Below are 24479 nucleotides of genomic sequence, written 5' to 3' on the forward strand. Positions count from 1 at the left end.
CGATTTTTTTGGTTCTAGAAACCAAATAACGTTGTTGTTGTTGCTGTCGTCTAAGTGAACCACATTCCTGATAGGTTTTTAAAATTTATAGTGTGTTTTGGTTGTGTTTGGGTCACCCTAGGACTGAGTATGGATCATGGTGTGTGTCTGTTGTAGCAGGCTCTTAAACACTGTACCCAGTCTAGCATCAAATCCACACTCCTGCCTCAGCCTCCCCAGTGTGCTGTTGGAATCCCCTCCTTAGTGACAGGATTACAGGCATACAGCACCATGTCCGCTTTTAAATACTGTTAATTGTCCAAATTTTTTACTCATAATTTAAAGTTGTATGCCCTTTTTATTATCTCATTGTTTATACTAGAGCAATTTGCATATTAACTCATTTAGTAAGTTGTTTTTACCACTTCTCGGGTAAATGAGGAATCCTAGAACAATTCCGTCTCTATGTACAATTGTTATTCACACACTATATATGTTAACTTTTTCTCTTAGGTTGTCAGTTTGCCTTTCTATTATCCAACACCTTTCTACACTCTGCACTTCACCGTACAAGCTGCTTTAGTCACATCTCTCTCTTCTTTTTTTTTTTTTTTTTTTTTTAAATCACTTTCATTATTATTTAGCTTAAGATACTTTCTGGTTTTCTGGTCTTTTTTAACTCCTAAGTTACATAGAAGATTACACTTGCAATTTCTACAAAATAGATTTTCCTACTAACTTTTCTCGTTATCATTAATAATACTGATTTTTAGTCAAGTTCCATTGTTTTTGGAGGGTATGTTTTTTCTGATTCAGGCCTTTTTAAATTCATAAAGATTTGCTTTACGGTCCAGTATATGGTCTTTGTTCATTAGTGGTTCCTATGAGCCTTGAGAGTTTTTATGTTGCTATATTGAACATGGCATCTATTAATAAATTCAATGAGAAATGAATGAATGAAATCGCCAACTATGATATAAATGTCTGTATTTATTTTCATTTCTGTCTGTTTTGATTCATGTATTTGAACTTCTCTTATTAATCACATCTATGTTTGCAATCGCTGTGTTTTCCTGATGGGTTCTTTGTCTCATTCTAAAATATTTCCTAGCACTTCTGCTAATTTCTCTTGCCTTTAATTTCTCTTGCCTTTAATTTGACATTGTCTGATTCTGTGTTAGCCACGGCAGCTTTCTTATGGTTGATGATATTATATCACAGTTTTTCCTTCCTCAAATTCAGTGTTTCTTTTTGATAACTTGTAGTTGGATCTTAATTTATTCTTCACAGAATGCACAGAGATCCTCCTGCCTCTTCCTCCCTGAGTGCTGGGATTAAGACGTGTACCACTGTGCCTGGCAAGGTGCTGTTTCTTAATGGGTCTTGTTTCCTGTGCCTTTCTGTTTCTTTATACTTCAAACTTACTATTTTTGTTTTTGGTTGTTGTTAGTTGTTAAATCTATCCCTTGAAATTTTAAGCTCAGAGATTGTTTTTTTTAGTTCTAGAATTTCCTTTAGTTTCCATTTCTTTGCCAAAATGTTCAATCTTTTATCTCTTTGGACCTACTATCTATGATTATTTTGACTTCCACATCAGTATCTTTATTATTTACTGTACTTGTGGCTCTGTTTTCATTGGCTATTGAACATTGTCTTTCTTTAATAACTTACCATAAGACCCTTTTTGTGTGCAGTAGACCCTTTGGCCCAGTGCAGCCTGGGAACCTTTGTTTTTACTAATAGCCCAAACTCACAGGAACTTTGTCCCTAGAACTCAGTTATCTTGATGTGTGCCTCTCATTTTATTAGCGCGAACCATGGGCCTCGCCCACTGTTATACTCAAGCTGCAGTCACGGGCGTTGATGAACTGGAGCTTTGTAAGCTACAGTGTTGTAAAGGCATTGTTAGATCTTACCCTGAAAAAGACTTTTCTTAAAAGTTTGTAGGTTTTAACTCATATCTTTCTACTTACGGTTCAAAGACAGTTTGGAAATACTGGAAAGCAACTTAAACATCTGCCCCACCAATGTACTGTTGTGTGTCAGAACGCCTGTAAAGAGGGAGACTGTGATTATATACAGTTTATAGATGAAGTCAGTGCCTCCCATAGTTTACATGTATTGATTTGCATAAGCCGTAGGTTCCATAGTTGTAAGATAATCTGAAAACATGTGTGCTTCCTGTGGGTGACAAATCACAGGAGCTTCCAGTCTCATAAGGTTTGCTATGTAATACTTACAAGTGAAGAAACCTCTAATGAAACTCGTCATCCCACTTAATTTACTGAATATAAAGATGTCATTTCCCCACCCAAATTCCCACAGTACCATACAAGGTTCTGCGGACCCAGATTAAGAACCACTGGTCTATAAAAAGTTTATGTTAAGCTGTGTGAAAGGAAAGCAATTATGCCAGAGCTTTAAATTGGTAGATTGTAGCAGTATCCACAGGAAGTGAGAAAAACAGTATAGAAATTTATAGCTTTATGTAATGTATAATTATCAAAGTAATATAATATTTGTTTTAAGTCATCAGCATTTAAGTTATTTCTCATTGCAGTTTTGGAAAGACATTGTTGATGACACTGAAGTGCGTGACCTCATTTCTGACAGAAACAAGGCTCATGGTAAGTCAGCACGAGTCAGCTTATTACCTGCTTCTAGAGTAAGTGAAGTAGCAACTTAAGGCAGTTTCTCTTCTCTGCTGCAGAAGATACATCAGGAGAATGGATTTGGGAGTCTTTATTTCACCCCCCTCGAAAGCTGGGCATTAACGACATTGAAGGGCAGCGGGTTCTGCAGATTGCCGTGATTCTGCGGAACCTTTCCTTTGAGGAGAGCAACGTGAAGCTCTTGGCAGCTAACCGCACCTGTCTTCGTTTCCTCTTACTGTCTGCACACAGTCATTTCATTTCATTAAGGCAATTAGGCCTCGACACGTTAGGAAATATTGCAGCTGAGGTAAGCATGTGGCACTTTCTTAACATGGCTTTCATTTTTACCCACATTTACTTTAAAAGTTTTAAGTGTTGCATCCTGTATCTGCCTGTATCTGCCAGATTTTAAGTGTGTATGTGTGTGTGTGTCTTAAAGGTGATGTAGAAGCATATTTTTATGGGAAAAAAGCCAAACCAACCTACCTTTGAAATAATAGTTGAAATTTAGTGGTAACTGTCCCCAGATATACAACATTGTCTGGCTCACTTTTATTAAATTTGAAATGCACAGTTTGGGAAGAACCACAGCGCAGTGATGGTGTTCTTTCTTTCTTCCAGCTTTTATTGGACCCTGTTGATTTCAAAACTACTCATCTGATGTTTCATACTGTTACAAAATGCCTAATGTCAAGGGATAGATTTTTAAAGATGAGGGGTGAGAACACAAATTTTTCATTATTTCACATGAGCAAACTTTGTCATTTATTTCAAAAAACAAAAAATGTATATGTTTTTGCAGGCATGGAAATTTTGGGAAATCTTTGTAAAGCAGAGGATAATGGTGTTTTGATTTGTGAATATGTGGATCAAGATTCATATAGAGAGATAATTTGTCACCTCACCCTGCCCGATGTGCTGCTGGTCACCTCAACACTAGAGGTGCTGTACATGCTCACTGAGATGGGAGATATTGCCTGCACAAAAATTGCAAAAGTAGAAAAGAGCATAGGTAAGACAGAATCAACACTTAAAATTTTTTTAATTTCTATTTTATTTTTTTGAGACAGGGTCTTATGTAGCCCAGGCTGGCCTCAAATTTGCTATATCGCCAATGATAGTCTCCCCTCCCATCGTCTCCTGAGTGCAGGGATTACAGATGCGAGCCACCCCATTTGGTATAGCCCTGGGAATCCAGCAGAGCTGTAGCTTCGGCCCAAGTGTTTTCCTGATGGAGAAGACTAATCCTGTACTGTGTGAGAACTTGGCTTTCTTGTGCAGTTTTGGAGAGCTGTTACTCACTGAGACATGCAACTGTGCACCACCCTTCTCAATAAGGAGATCTGCTGTGTAACGCACGTGGTTTGTAGCTGTCAGCGGCCCGTGTTCTGCTCTGTAACGCACGTGGTTTGTAGCTGTCAGCGGCCCGTGTTCTGCTCTGTAACGCACGTGGTTTGTAGCTGTCAGCAGTCCGCGTTCTGCTCATATTTCTTGTTACATTTCAAATCTAAGGAGCAGCACTACTAGGCCTGACGCTCTCCTTCTCAAATGGTCAGTGTCAAGGTTTAAGTGACTGAAGCTGAGGTGCTTCCTTTGGCTCTGCACACTGTTCCTGTGAGGGTGCCTGAAGCCATCATGTCACCATGGAGTCTTACCAGTTTAGGTACTCTCACTGACGCATGCCTTGTTTACATTTTCTTCAGGAACTAGAGAGATGCTTTTTTTTTTTTTAAAGATTTATTTATTATTATGTATACAGTGTGCTGCCTGCATGTACACATGCAGGTCAGAAGAAGCCATCAAATCACATAATAGATGGCTGTGAGCTACCATGTGATTGGTTGCTGGGAACTGAACTCAGGACCTCTGGAAGAGTACTCAGTGCCCTTAATCTCTGAGCCATTTCTCCAGCCCCTGAATGATGCCTTTGTTAGGTAAAAACACTCCAGCCAAAAGTAACAAAGATTTAGCCTGAAGTTTCTATTATTGGGAAATTAAAAGACCACTTTCCATATTGATGTTCCCCAAATCTGAATACATGTCAGAATTATCTTGGAAGCATTTAAACATAGAGACATTTAGTCTCTACCTCAGAGATCTGGCTGCTTCTCTGCTTCTAGTAGTTCCGGGGTAGTTCTGATATACTGTGATTCACGGACTGGCCAGATGTGCTGGGATGCCGGGCTGGCGCCGCTTTATAGTGCTGCTAACTACCCCTCTTCTTTACTTTTAGATATGCTAGTGTGTCTGGTTTCTATGGACATTCAGATGTTTGGCCCTGATGCATTAGCTGCTGTGAAACTTGTCGAACATCCGAGCTCCAGTCATCCAGTTTTATCTGAAATTAGGCCACAAGCTATAGAGCAGGTCCAAACTCAGACCCATCTACCATCTGGCCCAGGTTAGTGCTTTCACGTGTTCTTTTTCAGTATGCTTGTGGGTGTGTATAGGACTTAATGCTAAGGGTAAAAACCCAAATGTGCAGTACAAAGAAGTAATGTTTTACCAAGCAAATGGCCGAAGAAGACTTACATCACTCCTGTTTTCATAGCTAGCCTACATTGTAGATACAGCAAGATCAAGGTGAGCTCAGAGGGAACACTCGGTAAGACAGGAATCAGGTTCAGAACAATTAAGGAAACATGAGAATGAACACACAATTAGTGCTTATTGTGTATGATTTAGTCACGGGATCTGTACCTACCTGAGCAGGTAAATCATGCGTTACCTTCTCGTTCTCTTGAGGGAACAAGGTGTATGTATTTGGTACCTTTAATGTTCTGTGGGTGGCGGGGTTTCTATGTGTATGAGTGTTTTTGCATGCAGAGATGTCTGTGTACCAAATGATTGTTAGAAGCCAGAAGAGAATTAGATCCTCTTTTACTGGCGTTCAGATGATTGTAAGACATTGTGTGGTTGCTGGGAATTGAACTCGAGTCCTCCAGAAGAGCAGCTCATGGTGAGCCTCTCTAGTCCCCCTCCCCTGCTGTTCTTAAATTTCAGCTCTAAGATCATGGGATCAGACAGAGCTCAGGAATAGATGTGTGTGCAGTATGTGGCATTCTTCTTTGCGTTCCAGGGTTCAGTTCTGTTTAATTTGAATATATTTGATTATAGGGCAGACCTAATAACTAGCCTTCTCTTTTAGACTTCTGGCTTATTCTGAGTCATCATTTTTTATTTTAGCACATCCAGCTTTTTTTCTTCTTTTTTTTCTTTCTTCTTTTTCTTCTTTTTAATTTTTAAAATTTTTATTTTATTTTATTTTATTTTTTTGTCAATTCTCTGTTTATTTGTCCTAACAAAGCATTCCATCTTTCCCTTTCCCTGCCATATGTTGTCTCCAAGGTACTATTCCTTTCTTCCGTTCTTTGAGTGGAGGTGGCCATCTTCACAGTTAGTCTGCAGGCTGTGTAGCATGACTTTCCTCTGTGTCTTCTTTGTTTATAAACTTATTAGCACATCTGTTCATTGTTAGAAAGAGCTGCTAACTTCCGAATCTGTTCTAGATAGCAGCTTTTCCATTCTTGTTCTTTTATCTTCAGTTTCTTGTTCTTTTTTTCTCCTTTCCTGTACAAGTAAATTCAAGTCTTTCTCACCCTCCCTCATGATTCCCAAACAACAAAACAAAACAACAAAAATCTCATAGGGTCGGGTATGGTGGCAAGCAGATGTCTGTCTGAGTTCAAGGACGGTCTGCTTTACCAAGTGAGTTTCAGACCAGCCAAAGCTACATAGTGGGACCCTGTCCCCCACCCCCAAAACACTCCACTTCAATATGCTTCATGTTATCACGTGTTCGTTAAACCATCTCTTTGCCTCCTCGTGCCGGTGGCTTGGTGCTCGTCACATCCAGTCATGGTCTCTGTCTCTTCATTTGAACTCCCGAGTATTAACATTGTTTTCTGTCTATCTATGTGAAGCATGTAATTCCTGTCTCATGTTTTACTGTGTTGTCCTCAGGGTCTGGCAATGTGGTAGTGTCTGTGCATTGCACCTACCTGCCAGAACTGAACAAATATACTATAAAAAGCAAAACTAGGGAGTGTTGGTGTCTCCATGGGGAGCAAATATTAAACAGCGGGAGCTATCCAGGTGTACTGGCTTACCTGTCATATTCCAGCACTAAGGAGGCAGGGGCAGGAAGCTCTTGAACCGAGGCCGGCTTGGGCTACTTAGCGAGACTGCTCTCTAAATACATAGGTCCATTATATGTAAATTGGAGAAAATTTTAATCAGTGTATAACCATTTATCAAAAGAAATAGTGTCATCACTTACATGGTGAAGACAATGTCTTTTTCCCCCAAGAGAAACTGAAGATTAAATGAGGCCATGGAGAGGAGTTTCTAACAGAGAGCAGTACCGTTATATTTAGCAGTCACTTTAATGTTGGGCACTATTTTTGCCTTTGAATAGCCTTTAATCTTAGTATTTCTTTTGGCCTCAGCAGATAAACCTCACCCTGATCTTAGCTTTGGTTCTCATTTGTCTAATGAGTACAGTTAAGCATTAAGAATCTGTACGCTAGGGGCTAGAGAGATGGCTCAGAGGTTAAGAGCACTGGCTGCTCTTTTAAAGGTCCTGAGCTCAATTCCCAGCAACCACATGGTGGCTCACAAACATCTGTAATGAGATCTGATGCCCTCTTCTGACAGGCAGGCAGAACACTGTATATATAATAAATAAATCTTTTTTTTTTTTCTTTTAAGCAAAACGTTAAAATAAAAAAGAATCTGTAGTCTGTTCATTTAGGTTGTAATTCATTAACAGAGGTAGATGACCTTGAGACACATCCAAAACACTTAAGTTTTGACCTGCAGAGCATTCAATTAGTTATTCTTTGTAGTTGGACATTTTTTTCCTATTTCCACTTACTACTACTACTCTTATGGAATAATCATCTTTAAACTTTTTGCCTTTTCCTCCATGGTTATGAAGCTTTTATATGTTTTTAGGTCAGCATTTAAATTTGATCATAATTTACATGGTTGCAGATGTTGTTGTTGTTATTATTATTGTTGTGGTTGTTGTTATTGTTGTTATTATTATTATTATTATTTAGTGGCTGTTAAACTGGCTTAAAAATAATACCATTCTTTATGGTTGTTAGAAATTCGATGCCGTAATCCATTTTTTTCAAATGTGTGTGGACTAAGTGTGGGTCAGTGTTGAAGCACATCTGTAGCACACACAGCCCCGAGCACCACTACCGCAAAGACGGAGACTCTTTACCAGTGTCCGAAGCTGTATAAAGTCCTCCTCTACTTTGTAGGAGGTCACCCTAAGGTCGTGCATTCATGCTTGAGGCCCTTTCCTCATCTCCTACCATCCCTTGTCTGTCGTAAAATAAATGTCCAAAGTTTGTTCCTTTATGAAGTTCTGTTTAGAAGTTTGTTCTATAATTAGAAGTTTTAGTAATAAATAGTAAATCACACAAGAGTAAATACAGGTTTTTTAAAAATAATCATTAAGTACAAAGTAAAGTAAAGTGCTTGGAAGTATTTTCAGTGTCCAGAAGCCATATGAGGCGGGTGGGGGGAGGAGGGAGGGAGGGAGGCAGGAAGGGAGGGGAGGGAGAATATATGCTATTTATTGCTAGAATATAACCAGCCTCAGTCCTGTTTTATCTCATTTTTAAAACTGAAGACAATTTCCTACATGTCTACAATGTATTCTTATTTTTTCCCCTTCCCCTCATTTCTCTCCCTCCATCTCTTCTTCACCCCTCTCATCAACATCACCTGTGTTGGCACTGCAGATACCTAGTGACCATCTAAGTCATGTCAACAAGTGGACAAGAACAGAAGTTGTAACTGAATTTTTTAACAGCCATCCAAAAAGTATTAAGCTTATTTTGATTGCTCATCTGGCAACTAGAAATCTCTGCTGGTTTTGATTTTCTTTCCTTCTCTTCCTCCTTCTCCTCCTCCTTTTCTTTTTGTTCTTCTTGTTCTTGTTCTTTCTTTTTCTTCTCCTTAAAATCAAAGAATTATGAAATACTTGACTAGCTACTGCCTCTTAAGATAGGGTTATTTCTGAAAAAATATTTTGCTACAAACGATGCTTGTTACTTAGCACACTGGTTCACAGACTTGAGAGTACACCAGCATCGTCTGATGGCACGCACACAGCACAGGTTCCTGAGTTTTATAGTCTGACTTTTTACTCAGGTTGGACTTGAGAACTTTCATTCTAACAAGCTCTGTGTGTTGCTGATGCTGTTGGTCACGACCACTGGGCTAAGAAATCTAAAGTAGGATTTAACGTTTGAGCATATATTGCATTCCATTAGTACACTGCTTCTGGTACTCATAAACTGATTTGTATCGTGTGTTTTTATTTCATTATTGTGAGAATCTAACAGTACAGCCTTCCCTCATTTAATACATGAGACTGTCTGCCACAAAACTGAACTAATAAGGCTGGGATAGAGGGGTTGTTCTTGGTGGTAGGACTGGAGTACAGGCCTTGGAGGTGTCAACCTTGTAAAGCTGATTGTTATTATTATATAAAATAAAATTCCTTTGCTTGTTTTTGGGACAGGCTCTTTTCCTCAAATTAGTAATCCTCCTGCTTTTTGTTCCTTCTTATCCTAGAAATGGCTATAGCATTAATATTCACCTTTCAAACTTAAAAATGAATTTATTACTTCCAATGCAATATGTAAATAAGCTGATACGGTTATCGAGTTGGTGACCTTAGCCTGTTTGCGTGTTCATTTGTTTATTTATTGGTTACAATGCTGGGGTTTAACGTAAGGCCTTGCATCTAGATTAGGCAAGCATGCTGCCACTGAGCCTCCCTCCCGAAGCTCTGCTCCTTGCCTCGGATGAGCCTCTATTTTAATCATTTGGTGGTTGTTTTTTTTTTTTTTTTTTTTCCTTCCTTTCTTTTCTTTCTTTTGTTTTTTTAAGACAGGGTTTCTCTGTGTAGCCTTGGCTGTCCTGGATTCACTTTGTAGACCAGGCTGGCCTCGAACTCACAGTGATCCACCTGCCTCTGCCTCCCAGAGTGCTGGGACTATAGGTGTGCACCACTGTGCCCAGCTGGTGGCTGATTTTTTTTTTTTATAACCTGTACCTACACAGCAAAGAATTGAGAAACATAACAAATATGTAAAGTAGTCAATCAATTTATAAAGATAGGGGAAATAGTTTATATTGTTAGTAGCTAAATCATCCACTTTATTGTTTTTTAAATTATTATGATGCTAAGCAAAAAAGGAAGACTCTAAATCACAGCATCTGGCCACTTTGCTCTGTTTCTCTGGTGTATCTTCATGTGTCTCCATACTTTGTAGAAGGCATTCTTTACACATAAGAGCCGGCTCAGCGCCCATGGCTGCAGCATGTAGTTGCTGTGCTCTAAGAAGGGTAGCTAATGCTTCTTTTTCCTCAGCTTGCAGAGCAGTTGTAGCCCAGCATGGCATCCCACCTCCGGGCATCGTGGAGATAGACAGTGAGAAGTTTGCTTGCCAGTGGTAAGTGCTCGTTTCTCCTCCGGGTTTACGGAAAAAGAAGCAGGTCCGCAGCCACCCGCAGTGGTTAGCAGGGAGGACCAGAGGGGCACAGCAACTTATCTCACCTGTACTTTCCTGTGATTTCAAAGAAAAGGATTCATCGAAACAGTTTACATTAAAACATCCTAATGAATGTCATTTAATTATGCCATTTAATGCCTCTGGAATAACGTTTGTGTTAAAAAGTTATCTTTTGCTTTGTAGAAAGTCATATTTGTCAGCTTTCAAAGTCTGTTCTTGTTAAATGATTTTGCTAAAACTGAATTGGACTAGTAATAAAGTAAAACCAGGATTTGTTGTAAAATATTGTCTTTTCCATTTAAAGGAAAATGTCTTCTTTGTTTGGCTTTTGTGTTTGAGACAAGTCCTTATTGTGTAGCCCAGGCTGACCTTGAACATAGCCTCTCAAATACAGAGTACAGGCTGGCACCAGCACACCTGGCTTAAGGCAAAACATTTTTTTCAAAGGTATTCATCTTTCCATGATTGGTGAGGGGAAATTAATCAGGTGATAGAATAACCCATGTATAGAGCTTGAGAGAAACAACTTGACAGTAGTACTGTTTCCTTGAGAAGACTCTGCCATCTAATCTCAGCCACCTGAGCAAAGCATATGTACAGTTGCTGAGGTTCCCTGCTGGGGAGTTGTTCAGGTGCGGCTCATGAGACCACTTGAAAATTCCTTGTCCATTTCCCAGCCTGGGTTCCTGCCTCTGTGTTCTCAGTTTGGTGTTTTTATGTCTGTTTTTGTGGGAGCTTCCTAGACTCCTGTGCTGTGCTCTGATCAGGGTTTTCTTTTAAGTGTCTTGATTTGCTTCTTCACCTTCTCAGTTTTTATACTTTAACCCTTCATCCTTGAGGATGCTCCCTTCTAATGCTAGCTGGGTCTGTTAGCCTCCGCACTGCAACTTAAGTGATGTGTTTTCTGTCTACTCTTGAGCTCTGAGACCATAGAGGATTGGGAAAGTTGAAAAGAGCACAAACCACCACCACATTAAAACGTGGAGTGTGTGCATGTGCGGACTTCTTCACATCCCAATATACTCCTGCCATTTGTGACAAGGAGGAACGGAAATTATTATACTGGGTTAAATGTATGAGAAATAGCCAAGGTAGCCTGTTTTGCACAGTGAGTTGTAAAAAGAGATTTCACAAAGCTAAGTTGCTCTAAAAAGAAGTATGTGTTAGTTTGGTAGGAAGTAGCAAAGGGAAGTGTTCTGAGGTCAGAGTGGTGGTGTGTAGCATGTTATTGCTGGATGGCATAGGTGAAAATGTTGGTAATTCTTGCCTGAAGGGATTTGATCAAAGAGCAAAGAAAGATTTAGTTCAGTTTTCCACTATTTCCTTGACGCTGGTTGATTATTATGTTTCCTATGATTAGGAGTTATTGCAAGACAGATCCGCCAGCAGGTAACCACTGGTGACACTGCTTCTTAAAGAACGTTTGTTGCTAATAGACCATCCTTCCTCTATTTATAATACTGTAATAACTCTGATAAGTAATTGTTCTATTTCATTAAACCTGTCTAAAACCTACTGTGTATTTTTACTACTGACATACAAGGTAGTGAAACTTGATTAGCTGAAGTAATTATTAGTGTAACATGTTATCTTTTAATATGGTTAAACAGTGTCCCATGGTATATAATGTCTGTATTTCTCTCTCTTTTTTAGGCTAAATGCTCATTTTGAAGTAAATCCAGATTGTTCAGTCTCTCGGGCAGAAATGTATTCCGAATATCTCTCAACCTGTAGCAAGTTGGCTCGCGGTGGCATCCTCACATCGACTGGGTTTTACAAGTGTCTTAGGTAATGTGCAAAGCTCTTCAGAGTGAAAGCCCTTGTGTTGGTTGCTCTTGCATACGAGAGAAAACACCGTTTCTACTTTTGCCTCTACTACTTGAATGTTCCCATATGCTGGCATTAGTGCAGTAGATGCTTAGAGAAAGGTAATTGATAAATCTCTGTGTTGAGGCATGATGAGGTTTATCGAAGAAATAAAAGCAAGATATCAAAGTCTCCTTTTCTTCCTACCTACATTGTCATCTTGAAGATGTTCTGTTTAAGTCTTAAATACTAATATGCAATTAATACACATCTGACTAAAGATGAGACTGGTGCTTGATACTTGGTAAATTCATAAAATGAATGTTTTTAAACTGGTTATATATGACATTCTTAACTCAATGTTATTAACAAATAAAGTTCTTTTAATCTTATACATATCTTTCTTTGCATTCCACTTTTGCAGAATATGTTGTTGTGGAGCATATTGGTCGTGCATAAGTAGCAGTGGCCATGCTCCGAGCATTAGGAGAGGCAATGTTGTGTTCTTGTGTTGGTTTTCATAATTGAGTGTGTGTTATTTTACAGAACAGTTTTTCCAAATCATACAGTGAAGAGAGTAGAGGATTCCAATAACAGCGGGCAGGCACATATCCATGTAATAGGCGTGAAGCGGAGGGCTATTCCACTCCCCATCCAGATGTACTACCAGCAACAGCCAATGGCCACTCCTGTTGTTCGCGTTGATTCTGTTGCTGATGTATCTCCAACTCCTTCACCTGCAGGTATTAATTTTAAATTTAAATTTTTGTTTGTTTGTTTTTGTTTTTCGAGACAGGGTCTCTCTGTGTTAGCCTTGGCTGTCCTGGACTCACTTTGTAGACCAGGCTGGCCTCGAATTCACAGCGATCCACCTGCCTCTGCCTCCTGAGTGCTGGGATTAAAGGTGTGCGCCACCACCACCCGGCTTGGGCATTAATTTCTTTACACCCTTCCCCCCTGTATTAAATAAGATAATAAGACATTTGTCATTTTGCAATCACTTGTCTTAAAACTTTCCTTTCCCTCCATGTATACAGGACTCCCTCATGGATCACAAGCTGTAGGAAATCATTTTCAGAGGACTTCTGTTACCAATCAAACTTCAAATGTGACTGCAACACAAATGTCTTTTCCAGTACAAGGTGTTCATTCTGTGGCACAGACTGTTTCTAGAATTCCACCAAATCCTTCAGTTCATACCCACCAGCAACAAAATTCCCCAGTGACTGTCATTCAGAGTAAAGCTCCGATTCCTTGTGAAGTTGTTAAGGCAACAGTAATCCAGAATTCTCTGCCCCAAACAGCAGTTCCTGTAAGCATTGCTGTGGGAGGAGGACCTGCACAGAGCTCTGTGGTTCAGAATCATAGTTCAGGGCCACAGCCTGTAACAGTTGTGAATTCTCAGACGTTGCTTCACCATCCATCCGTGATGCCACAGCCAGCGTCATTACACACAGTCGTGCCAGGACAGATTCCTTCAGGTACTCCTGTTACAGTAATTCAGCAAACTGTACCACAGAGTCATATATTTGGACGAGTACAGAACATACCAGCATGTACGTCTACAGTTTCACAGGGTCAACAGTTACTCACCACATCACCACAGCCTATGCACACTTCATCTCAACAGACAGCAGTTGGTAGCCAGCCCCAAGACACTGTTATCATAGCTCCCCCACAGTATGTAACCACTTCTGCATCTAATATCGTCTCAGCAACGTCAGTACAGAATTTCCAGGTAGCTACGGGACAGGTAGTTACCATAGCTGGTGTGCCAAGCCCACAGCCCTCCAGGGTGGGGTTCCAGACCATTGCACCGAAGCCGCTTCCTTCTCAGCAAGTTTCATCAACAGTGGTACAGCAGCCTATGCAACAGCCACAGCAGCCACCCCAGCAAAGTGTAGTGATTGTAAGCCAGCCAGCTCAACAAGGTCAGGCGTATGCACCAGCCATTCACCAGATTGTTCTTGCTAATCCGGCAGCTCTCCCAGCTGGCCAGACAGTTCAGCTAACTGGGCAACCAAACATAACTCCGTCTTCTTCACCGTCCCCTGTCCCAGCTACCAATAACCAAGTCCCTACTGCCATGTCATCTTCTTCCACCCTTCAATCCCAGGGACCACCTCCTACTGTCAGTCAAATGTTATCTGTGAAGAGGCAGCAGCAGCAGCAGCATTCACCAGCCCCTCCAGCCCAGCAGGTACAGGTACAAGCTCAGCAGCCACAGCAAGTGCAGATGCAAGTGCAGCCTCAGCAGACGAGTGCAGGAGTAGGTCAGCCTGCTTCCAACGAGTCTAGTCTGATCAAACAGCTGCTGCTTCCAAAGCGGGGTCCTTCAACCCCAGGGGGGAAGCTCATCCTCCCGGCCCCACAGATTCCTCCCCCTAACAATGCAAGAGCTCCTAGCCCTCAGGTGGTCTATCAGGTGGCCAATAACCAAGCAGCTGGTTTTGGAGTGCAGGGGCAAACTCCAGCTCAGCAGCTATTGGTTGGGCAGCAAAATGTTCAGTTGGTCCAAAGTGCAATGCCACCCGCAGGGGGAGTGCAAACTGTGCCCATTTCGAACTTACAAATACTGCCGGGTCCACTGATCTCAAATAGCCCGGCAACCATTTTCCAAGGGACTTCTGGCAACCAGGTAACCATAACAGTTGTGCCAAATACCAGTTTTGCAACTGCGACTGTGAGTCAGGGAAATGCAGCTCAGCTCATTGCTCCAGCAGGAATTAGCATGAGCGGAGCACAGGCAGGAGCTGGACTTCAGGTGCAAACGCTTCCAGCCGGACAATCGCCGTGTACCACTGCTACCCCCCCATTCAAAGGCGATAAGATAATCTGCCAAAAGGAGGAAGAAGCAAAGGAAGCAACAGGTTTACATGTTCATGAACGGAAAATTGAAGTCATGGAGAATCCGTCCTGCCGGCGAGGAACCACAAACACCAGCAACGGGGATACAAGTGAAAGTGAAATGCAGGTGGGGAGTCTGTTAAATGGGAGAAAGTACAGTGACTCAAGTCTACCTCCTTCAAACTCAGGGAAAACTCAACACGAGAGCAGTCAGTGCTCACCAGTCAGCAATGGACCATCGCTGGAATTAGGTGAGAATGGAGCGTCTGGGAAACAGAACTCCTCAGAACCAGTGGATATGCAGGATATCAAAAGTGATTTGAAAAAGACCCTCGTTAATGGAATCTGTGATTTTGATAAAGGAGATGGTTCTCATTTAAGCAAAAGCATTCCAAATCACAAAACTTCTAATCATGTAGGAAATGGCGAGATCTCTCCAGTAGAACCACAAGGGACTTCAGACGCCACTCAGCAAGATGCTGCCAAAGGTGACCAGTTAGAAAGAGTATCTAATGGACCTGTGCTAACTTTGGGTGGGTCGCCGTCCACAAGCAGCATGCAGGAAGCTTCCAGTGCGGCAACACAGCAGTTCAGTGGTACTGATCTGCCTAATGGACCTCTACCTTCAAGTTTGAATTCAGATGTGCCTCAGCAACGCCCAAGTGTAGTTGTCTCACCGCATTCTACAACCCCTGTCATACAGGGCCATCAAATCCTAGCAGTTCCCTACTCAGGATCTAGAGTGTCCCCCTCTGCTCTAGCGACTGATGTTCGGTCTACAAATGGCACAGCTGAGTGCAAAACTGTAAAGAGGCCAGCAGAGGACAGTGACAGGGAAGCAGCCCCGGGAATTCCAAATAAAGTAGGAGTCAGAATTGTTACAATCAGTGACCCCAACAATGCTGGCTGCAGTGCAACAATGGTTGCCGTACCAGCAGGAGCGGATCCAAGCACCGTAGCTAAAGTAGCGATAGAAAGTGCTGTTCAGCAAAAACAGCAGCATCCGCCAACCTACATACAGAGTGTGGTCCCACAGGTGAGTCCTCCTGTCCTGTTTGCTTCACTAAGATGGCATCTGCAAACATGAAGCCAAATGAATTACTTATGTCTCAACTTAAGCAGCTATGGTGTCAGGTCAGGTCTCCTCAGGTGTCCCTGCTCCATGTCTATTAAACAGTTTTCAGTTCTTCACTCTGGCACTGAAGGTCAGGATTCTTTCAGCTGTGTGGATGCAATGCCCAGCTACACATGCTGATATTTTCACTTAAATGATGTAGTGTTGAGTGCAAAGTAGATATTCAATAAGTTAACTTTTTACATGTTTACTGTATGTGAACTTCTCAGTTCATCTTGATTACATATGTTTGATTGATTTTCCTCTTGGAGTCTGTTAGAAATCTGAATAAGGGGACTAAGTACCTGAGGGCCCAGGTTCAATTCCTACCATCCACATGGCAGCTCACAGTTGTCTGTACCTCCAGGCTCTGACAACCTCACACAAGCATGTGTACAGGCAAAATACCAACACACATAAAATAAAAGAGCTGGATGTGGTGGCGCACACCTTTCATCCCTGTATTCCAGAGGCAGGCGGATCTCTGTGAGTTCGAGGCCAGCCTGGTCTAGAGAGTGAGTTCCAGGACAGCCAGGGCTACACAGAGAGACCCAGTCTTGAAGAACAAAACAAACAAACAGATATAAATAATGACCCTGAACCAAGCTAAGTTAGGAGAGAAGTCTAGTGAATTCTTCCATTTACCCTCATTGTTGAGTGTTCTTAAGCTTCCATTTGGATGGTATTCAACAGGATGGCTTCAGCACCAGGAAGAATAAATAACAATGCTTGCTGGGGTTGGGACTCCGCTGAGGACTCGACACTGAAGCCTCCTCTCATGGGCCCTCTGCTGCCGAGATCCTTCAGTCTATATACGTTCCCCAGGTTGCAGTTTTAGGCCTTGGTTTAATGCCATTTTGTTCACTATTTGAATTTGTACCTTACAAGGGTCTAAGATAGAGCATTTTCCCCTTTGATTATTTATACATGATATTGAATTGGAAACATATAGAGAATTTTTAAATTCTATCTGCTTTAAGGCAGATTTCTTTCTTTTATAGCTGCTCATTTAAAATCTGATAGTTTGCAAGTTCCTAGTGCAGTTTATAGAGTACCATTTCTAGGTGGCCCGCCCTCTGCACTTTCCAAGAGTTGATGCCTGTTAGAAGCAAAACTAACAAAAAACTACATTAACATATTTACAAGTAAAAATGACCTAAAGATTAGAAACTTAAAAATAAATGGAGGTTGGTTTTTTTCACATCATGCAAAACACATATTGAATGTTCTATAACTGTTAATCTTGCAATCTGATAACTTGTGTTTTGTTTGTTTGGGTTTTTTGGGTTGTTTGGTTGGTGTTCTTTCTGAGACAGGGCCTCACAATGTAGCCCTGGCTGGCCTAGTACTCACTGTCTAGACCAGGTTGGCCTTAAACTCCTAGGTAATTCCCTGCTTCTCCCTCCTGCTGGGACTAAACGTATGTGCCACCATGCCCAGATTTTGGTAATTTGTTTGTAAAAATAGTTTACTTAGGTTGTACCTAACAGGTTTCAAGTGTGTGGCCCTCACGGGACACATTCTTACTGTGTAGTGCAGTGTTTTTTACTTCTTTCCTTTTTGGTCCCTTCCTGGCTCGGCTCGGCTCGGCTCGGCTCGGCTCGGCTCGGCTCGGCTCGGCTCGGCTCGGCTCGGCTCGGTTTCTGAGGCAGTATCTTACTATGTAGCCTCACCTGGCCTCTAACTCACGACCTTTTTGCCTCAAGTTCCAAGTTTACAAATATGATCCACGAAGCTCAATTTGTTCCTCCCTTTGAAAAGGAGCTTGAGAAATTGCTTCAGCCCATTAAAAGGGGAATATTTAGCCGTTAGGAGAGTACATTTAGTGTTATCATAGGAAATCATTTTAACAAGCCACAAGGGTGTCATTTCAGTGTTTGTTTTAAACAGTCGTTCAAATGTGTGGTGTATTTGCATATTGCCCATAACTAACAAAGGCTCTACCAGGAAGCTTAATTATCTTTTTATTGTATTTCTACAGGTCCTTAAAAACAGAGCTGATAGATATTAGACGCTACACATATTCATACTTAATAAGAGTGTAAAACGTTTAGTATGCAAGGTGCTTTAAACCAAACATTTTCCAGAGTTCATGTTTTCTCTTTTTTAATTTTGAAATATTTTAAGAGCTAAACAAAAACACAGAATAAGTTTCCTTTTTGTATATCATATGTAAGCATATGTTACATATATGTATGTATATATATGTTTGTACAATGCGTTTCCTGACTGTTCTGTGCGTGGTAGGAAGGAGTCACAGGAGGTGATTTTCCACTTGTCATGCTGGGTGCTCAGAAAGCTTCAAATTTTAGAGCTTACGTTTTGGATTGTCTGATTCAGTATTTTTAACCTATAATTGAAGAAAACGGGAATAGTGGAGCTGAAAGGAAGTTAGTGTGTGGTTTCCATCCTCACTCACACAGAGAAATGCCTTTCCAGGGATTAATTTTACCCTCTCAGCTCTGCTCTGGAAAGAGCTGCACACTCAGATGTGGTGCAGTCATGGCTTCCATGCCTGGGCGGGTTGGAAGAGTCTGCCCAGCAGTGCTAGTTCCGCTGTCAGGTGCTCCCTTCCTGACCATCCTGCTCATCTCCATTATAATGCACATTAAATCATAGCTTTTAGCACTCATATTAGAAAGGGATTTAAGAATGTCATATCAGCTGGGCGTGGTGGCACACGCCTTTAATCCTAACACACAGGCAGAGGCAGGTGGACCTTCCGTGAGTTTGATGCCAGCCTGGTCTACAAAGCGAGTCCCGGGCAGCCAAGGGATACATAGAAAGACCCTGTCTCAAAAAAAAAAAAAAAAAAGAATGATGACACAAAATTCCTCTTCTTATACTTGTGCCTGAGTGCTGGCTATGGCTAGCCTTCCACGTTCACTGGAAATGGTGATGAGGAAGAGGAAACCAGCTGTGTGTTCCTGTTACCTATTTTATGAATGTATGTGTTTTGCTTGCATGTGTGTCTTTGTACCATGGCCATGCTTGATGCCTGTGGAAGCCATCAGAGGGCACTGGATCTCTTGGAAATGGATTTAGAATGGTTGTGAGCATCATTGTGGGTGCTAGGAATTGAACCCCAGTCTTCTGGAAGAGCGTCTCTGTATCCCCCAAGACTTCATTTTTAAAACTTTAATTTACTTATTATATATGTCTGTTCTACAAAGACAGAGCCAGTTACCTTCATATCCTAGTTTTGCTATATCGGGTTCCTCTGTTCCCTTCTCTCTGCCCCACCCCTCCAAAGCAAATACAAACATCATTTCATTTCACTACATTTCAATTTTCTTTTAAGTAGATACATGAAACTATCATACCAAATTGTACTTAACAGAAGTAGTGGTTCCTTTACACTCCCTCATATCACTTTATTCCAGGTTCCTGGTCGTAAAGTGTGTGTTTATGTTTGAATTTGTTTACTATGTTTCTTATTCTTTCTTAATTCACAGCTTACACTAGCTTCAGCCATCTTTGTCCCTTGTTAACATTTGGGATTAAAATGTCACATGGTGCCTATTGCTCAGTTCTCTGTGACCCAGTAAGACTTTTACAATCGTCAAAAAGATAAAAGTCTTAGCATTTGTGAAAGTTAAATCTTTATACACACCCTGGACGTTCAGTAAGGCTTACAATTTAAATAGCAATACCCAGATCAGGAAAGTTTGTTAGCCTCGACAGTTGCTGCATTTAGCTGAATCTGTAATACACTGTAGTTTCTCACGCTTGAGCTTTGTACTTGCTTCCCTTCTCGGTTACTGAATTCACCGTTTTCTATTCACAACCCTCATTTTGAGGAGACGATTTGACACTTCACAGCACCCACCATTGGTGTTCTTTCTCCCTGTCAGAGATGGGGACCTGCTTATATGGCTGATCTGCATGTACAGTATTGTTCTGTAGAGACATCTGTAGTAGGTTCATGTCACCCAGTGAGCTCAAAACCTGCTTTTCTTCTGGATTCCTCTATTATAATAGTAACAGTAACATTTGTCATGGAGTGAGAATCTGGGCGCTTTGTGTATGATTTCATCTCATCAGGCAGATGGTATTACCTGTACTTACAAAATGAGAAAACCAAGGATCAAAGAAAGCAATGTGGTGCCCAGGTCACAGAAACTGTTGAAAAAGGCTACACTGAGGGTTAAGGGCGGGCAAGATGGCTTAGCACGTAAAACCATCTCCGAAACATGGTAGTAAAAGCAAGGGAGCCTACTCCCCAGTGTTGTCCCCTGCACATGCATGTCACGCAGTAGGTGAGAACAGGCTGAACAGTGAGCCCTGATCTGTGAGCTGGAAAGTCTTTCTCTGACATCTATGTCACTATGTTGCTCATACATTTATTCTCCCGTTCTTACATTTCAGAGATGATGACCAATCAAAGTAACAACTTGAGTTGCGTTCCCAGAGTAGGCTTCCCACTGAGCTTAGAGCTCAGCGTTTGTTTCCCTTCTTGTCTTTAAGAACAAGTGCTCCTGTGTCCCATGCTGGACTGCGACTCATAGCTGAAGGTGATCTGGAACTTCTGATCACCTGCCTCTCCTCCCAAGTTCTAGGGTTCCAGGCGTGTAATCCCAGTGGCAGAGTACTGCTAGCATGGGGAAGACCTGGTTAGCTCTCCAGCATTGCACAGTGGCAGACTGGCTTCCTGGATGAGATCCATTCCAGGAGTGTGCACACTAGGCAAGCGCTCTGCCAACCCAGCCTCAGACCCAGCCCTCCACTCAGGACTTCTCATTTCTGCTAAGATGTTTCCAACATTTTATTTTCTTATTTGTTTCTTTGCACTGTTAAAGCCTTGTATGTTTTTGTTTTGGCTTAGAAAAATAATTGTGGTTTTTTTTAATCACAGGGACCCAGCACTTTTAGTATTTGCTATCCTGTGCTGATACTACCAATAAATGAGCAAATATATTCTCTATGTGACCAAACTTTTAAACAGTTCTTGATATGCTAGTGTTTCTATAAGAAATTTAATATGTTTTCTTTTTAGGTATTTCAAGAAAATGTATGACCTAAAAATTTTAAGGATACTTTATTAATGAATTTCAAAGAGACAGAATATAACAAAGGTTATATTTAGAAGAAGTCTGTATGTCTACCTTACGCTGTGTTACTATCAAAGCTGTAACTGTGCCAGGCATAGAGGCATCTGAAATGTGGCACCAAAAAGATTGTGTTCCAAGCTGTCTGGGGCTGCATGGTAGTTCAAGGCCAGCCAGCTTGAGCAACATAACAGGGCCCTGTCTCAAAAAACTAAAGGATTATGTTTGGAGGTCAGTCTTGGTGTCCTTGGCTAGCATGGGGAAAGTCTTGGCTTGGATCCCCAGAACTGCACCAGGGCAAACGAGCTGAAGATAACTCTTTCTGATACTCTCCTTGCATGGTCATGTTCATCATTAGTAAGTCTCACCTGAGGTTTGCTTTGGTTCATGTTATATCACTGATGAAACCTAACAGGAAAGAATGACTTAAAGCAGTATTTTGCAGCTGATCTGTTCTTCAAGAGACAAGTAAATCATATGGCTTCATTTTCATTTAAATCTAAAATTGAGTTGCTTCCTAAATTTCTTAATTTGAGTAATATAGTCTGTTGTCCATGTTTGTCAGTTCTACATTCATGAATTTAATTAACTTGAATTAAAAATATCAGAAAAAAATTGTTCTTTCGTGAACATGAATTAGACAATACAGTGCAGCAGCTATTTGTGCTCGTGCATTTACATTGTCTGAATTATTGTATATAATGTAGGAAGGACGTAAAGTGTACAGGAAGACATGCACTTTTTTTATACAAGCACTTTGCCATTGATATAAATGTATACAAAACTTGATATCCATGGGGATTCTGGAACCAAGCCCTCACAGATGTCAAGAGGTAGCACAGTGTATACTCCTGCTTCTGTGATTCCAGATTTTAAAAGAAGCATACTACTTAATTTTTTAAAATAAAAATCATCTCTTTAAATATAATCATTAACTTAAAATTACAAAACGTAAATTTTATGTTGGAAATGTGTAACTATTATTAATGAGTTTATAGACTATAAAATGCCATTTCAGTGTCCTGTCACAAACTGTATTTGTGCTTTTCTGCAGAACACTCCTATGCCACCCTCACCAGCTGTACCAGTGCAGGGCCAGCCCAGCAGTTGTCAGCCTTCTCCGCTCAGTGCATCCAGTCAGCATGCGGATCCAGTGAGGAAGCCTGGGCAGAACTTCATGTGTCTATGGCAGTCTTGTAAAAAGTAAATGGCTGTTTTATTTGTTATACAAAAGTATTTGTTCTAGTGCTTCCATATTTAAATATGTCATATATCATTTATAACATTTCCTTTTCTGAAGCCAATAACTTTTAATGAAAAGTCTTTTATGTTGAGAAGTTACACTTTCGTGGAACAAGAGGCATGCCTCAGCTAAGAGTCCGTGTCAGTGCTTGGAAGGACTTCACTGTTGAGTAGTATTAAGGAGTATGTCTGAGCATTAGTTTGTAATCAGTTAAGAATCTGATTGTAAGCCAGGCACAGTGGTACAGTTTCTGTCTCAGCTCTCAGGAGCAGAAACAGGCAGATCTCTGCATTTGGTCCCAACCTGCTCTACATACATAGCCAAGACCCAGACCAACCATAGCTGCATGAAAGGTGGGGAAGAGGCACTATAGAGTGACACATGTGTGAACAGTTGTGCCTGTAATCTTAGCACTTGGGCCCTGGGGCAACAGGATGGCGGTGGGTTTGAGGTCATCCTATGCTACAGTGTGAGATCTATCAAAGAAAAGTAAACCCCAATTTGATTGTGTGTTTTTTTTTTTTTTTTTTAAGATAACATGGAGACAACTATAAAATTGCTAGAAAAGCAATTAATTTTTTTACTAATTTAGTAATTACTAAAATTACTTAGAAGTAATATCATTTAGAAAATGAATTTTTGTCTTTCTTTGGAAATTATTTTTGAAGTCCATTTCACAGTTTAGTAACTAATATGAACAGTAGATAGACCTGAACTTCCTGTGTGTGAGTAGTGTGTGTGCTTGTGGTATACGCATGATGCGTGGTATGAACTAGGGACTGACCATGTGGCTTAAGCTGGCTGGCCAGAGGGTTCCTGGGGTCCCGCTGTCTCCTGAGTGCTGACGTCACAGGTGCAGGCCTACACCTGGCTTTTATGTGGGTCAGCGTCATCTCCTTTGCACACTGAGCCATCTTGTAGCCCCAGGACTGAACTCCGTTTTTTCCTTTTGTGATGCTGGGTCTGGATAGAACACCAGGCTTTGCATACACTGAGCAGGTGCTGGAACTAAGCTTCTATAGTAAAGCGTTGCTAGACTTACGGAAAACTTTACGATGCTGGGTAAAATTAAAAGTTTCTTTCCATCAGCAGAGCTGAGCCAAGACCCTTTGCCATGAGTCACTTGAGAACTTTAAGCCTTGGGCACTTACTTGAATAAGCAAAGTGGTTCTTGTTTCTTAGAGAACAGAGATTCCATTTTCATAACTTACAAAATTATTAGCATTTTTTATTTTTTAGAGATAAATATATTTGGTTAATTTAATATACAGGGTTTTGGTATGACCGTGAACTTTCTTTATAGCCTGAGGAGTGTTAATAGCATGCAAAGCCCATGCTTATCAAACTTAAAATCTCAAAGTATCAGTGCTGCATGGTATCAGCTTAGTGTGTCTTGACCAGCCGTTTTGTTTTTTGTTTCTTTTTGATTAAAAAAAAAAAGATTCTTCATGTTAGTAAGGGTAAGTATTGTTTCTAATTCTGCGAGTCATGGTACATGGGTAGGTCCTTAATCATAATGAAGATCCCAGAGAAACGCTTCAGTTATTTCTCTTACTCATGGAAACTGGTCTTTGTGCTGTGATAGTGATGGCTCGGGGCTTCACACGTGCTCAGCATGACACTGCTGATGGCTGAGCGCCCAGCCCTGCTCATGTGTGCTGTTGTTTTAGCTCGTGTTGTAGTTAATCTGATACTTTGTTCGCTAGTGTCTACTCTATATTTGTTGTCAGATTTTGTTTGTTTTTCCGTTTTCTAGTGGTTAAGAACAGCTGACAGAGTAGGTAGTCTATTAAAGCTGTTTGTTGACTTTTTAAAAGTTTAAGAGTAGGATTGCGGATTTAGCTCAGTGGTAAAGCATTTTGGGCCGTGGGCTCAGTCCTTAATTTCAGGGGGATAAATGAAGTTTAAAAGTAACTGCTTTAGATGATGTTCTTAGACTGTGTCAACAAAAAATTCTGCAAGATTTAATGAGCCTATATATGGAACCCCACTTTCCATCTCGATAATATGGTCCATGTTATATAATTTAATGATGTGCTACTGTTATTTCTGAATAAGATATATGCAGTAATACTTCTTAAAGCTTGTCATTTTTTTCCAGGCTAGTTAGTTAGTTTGTTTGTTTGTTGAATTTTGGTTTTTTTTTTTTTTTTTTCAAGACAGGGTTTCTCTGTGTAACCTTGGCTGCCTGGACTCGTTTTGTAGACCCAGCTGGCCTCGAACACGCAGCAATCCACCTGCCTCTGC

At 40.9% G+C, this 24479-nt stretch overlaps 1 protein-coding gene across 1 annotated transcript in view; it reads left to right on the forward strand.

The window, feature by feature from the left end:
- Arid2 (AT-rich interaction domain 2) overlaps window positions 1–24479 on the forward strand; it is a 130916-nt gene that overhangs the window by 77650 nt on the left and 28787 nt on the right. The window contains exons 7-16 of the mRNA XM_051160260.1: window positions 2540–2606; window positions 2690–2940; window positions 3255–3351; window positions 3436–3645; window positions 4867–5034; window positions 10033–10114; window positions 11828–11962; window positions 12527–12723; window positions 13018–15863; window positions 22044–22192. Coding sequence (XP_051016217.1) covers window positions 2540–2606; window positions 2690–2940; window positions 3255–3351; window positions 3436–3645; window positions 4867–5034; window positions 10033–10114; window positions 11828–11962; window positions 12527–12723; window positions 13018–15863; window positions 22044–22192 — 4202 coding nt within the window. The remainder of the gene's footprint in view (window positions 1–2539; window positions 2607–2689; window positions 2941–3254; window positions 3352–3435; window positions 3646–4866; window positions 5035–10032; window positions 10115–11827; window positions 11963–12526; window positions 12724–13017; window positions 15864–22043; window positions 22193–24479) is intronic.

Source organism: Acomys russatus, chromosome 17 (assembly GCF_903995435.1).
Source record: "Acomys russatus chromosome 17, mAcoRus1.1, whole genome shotgun sequence".
Lineage (NCBI taxonomy): Eukaryota > Metazoa > Chordata > Mammalia > Rodentia > Muridae > Acomys > Acomys russatus.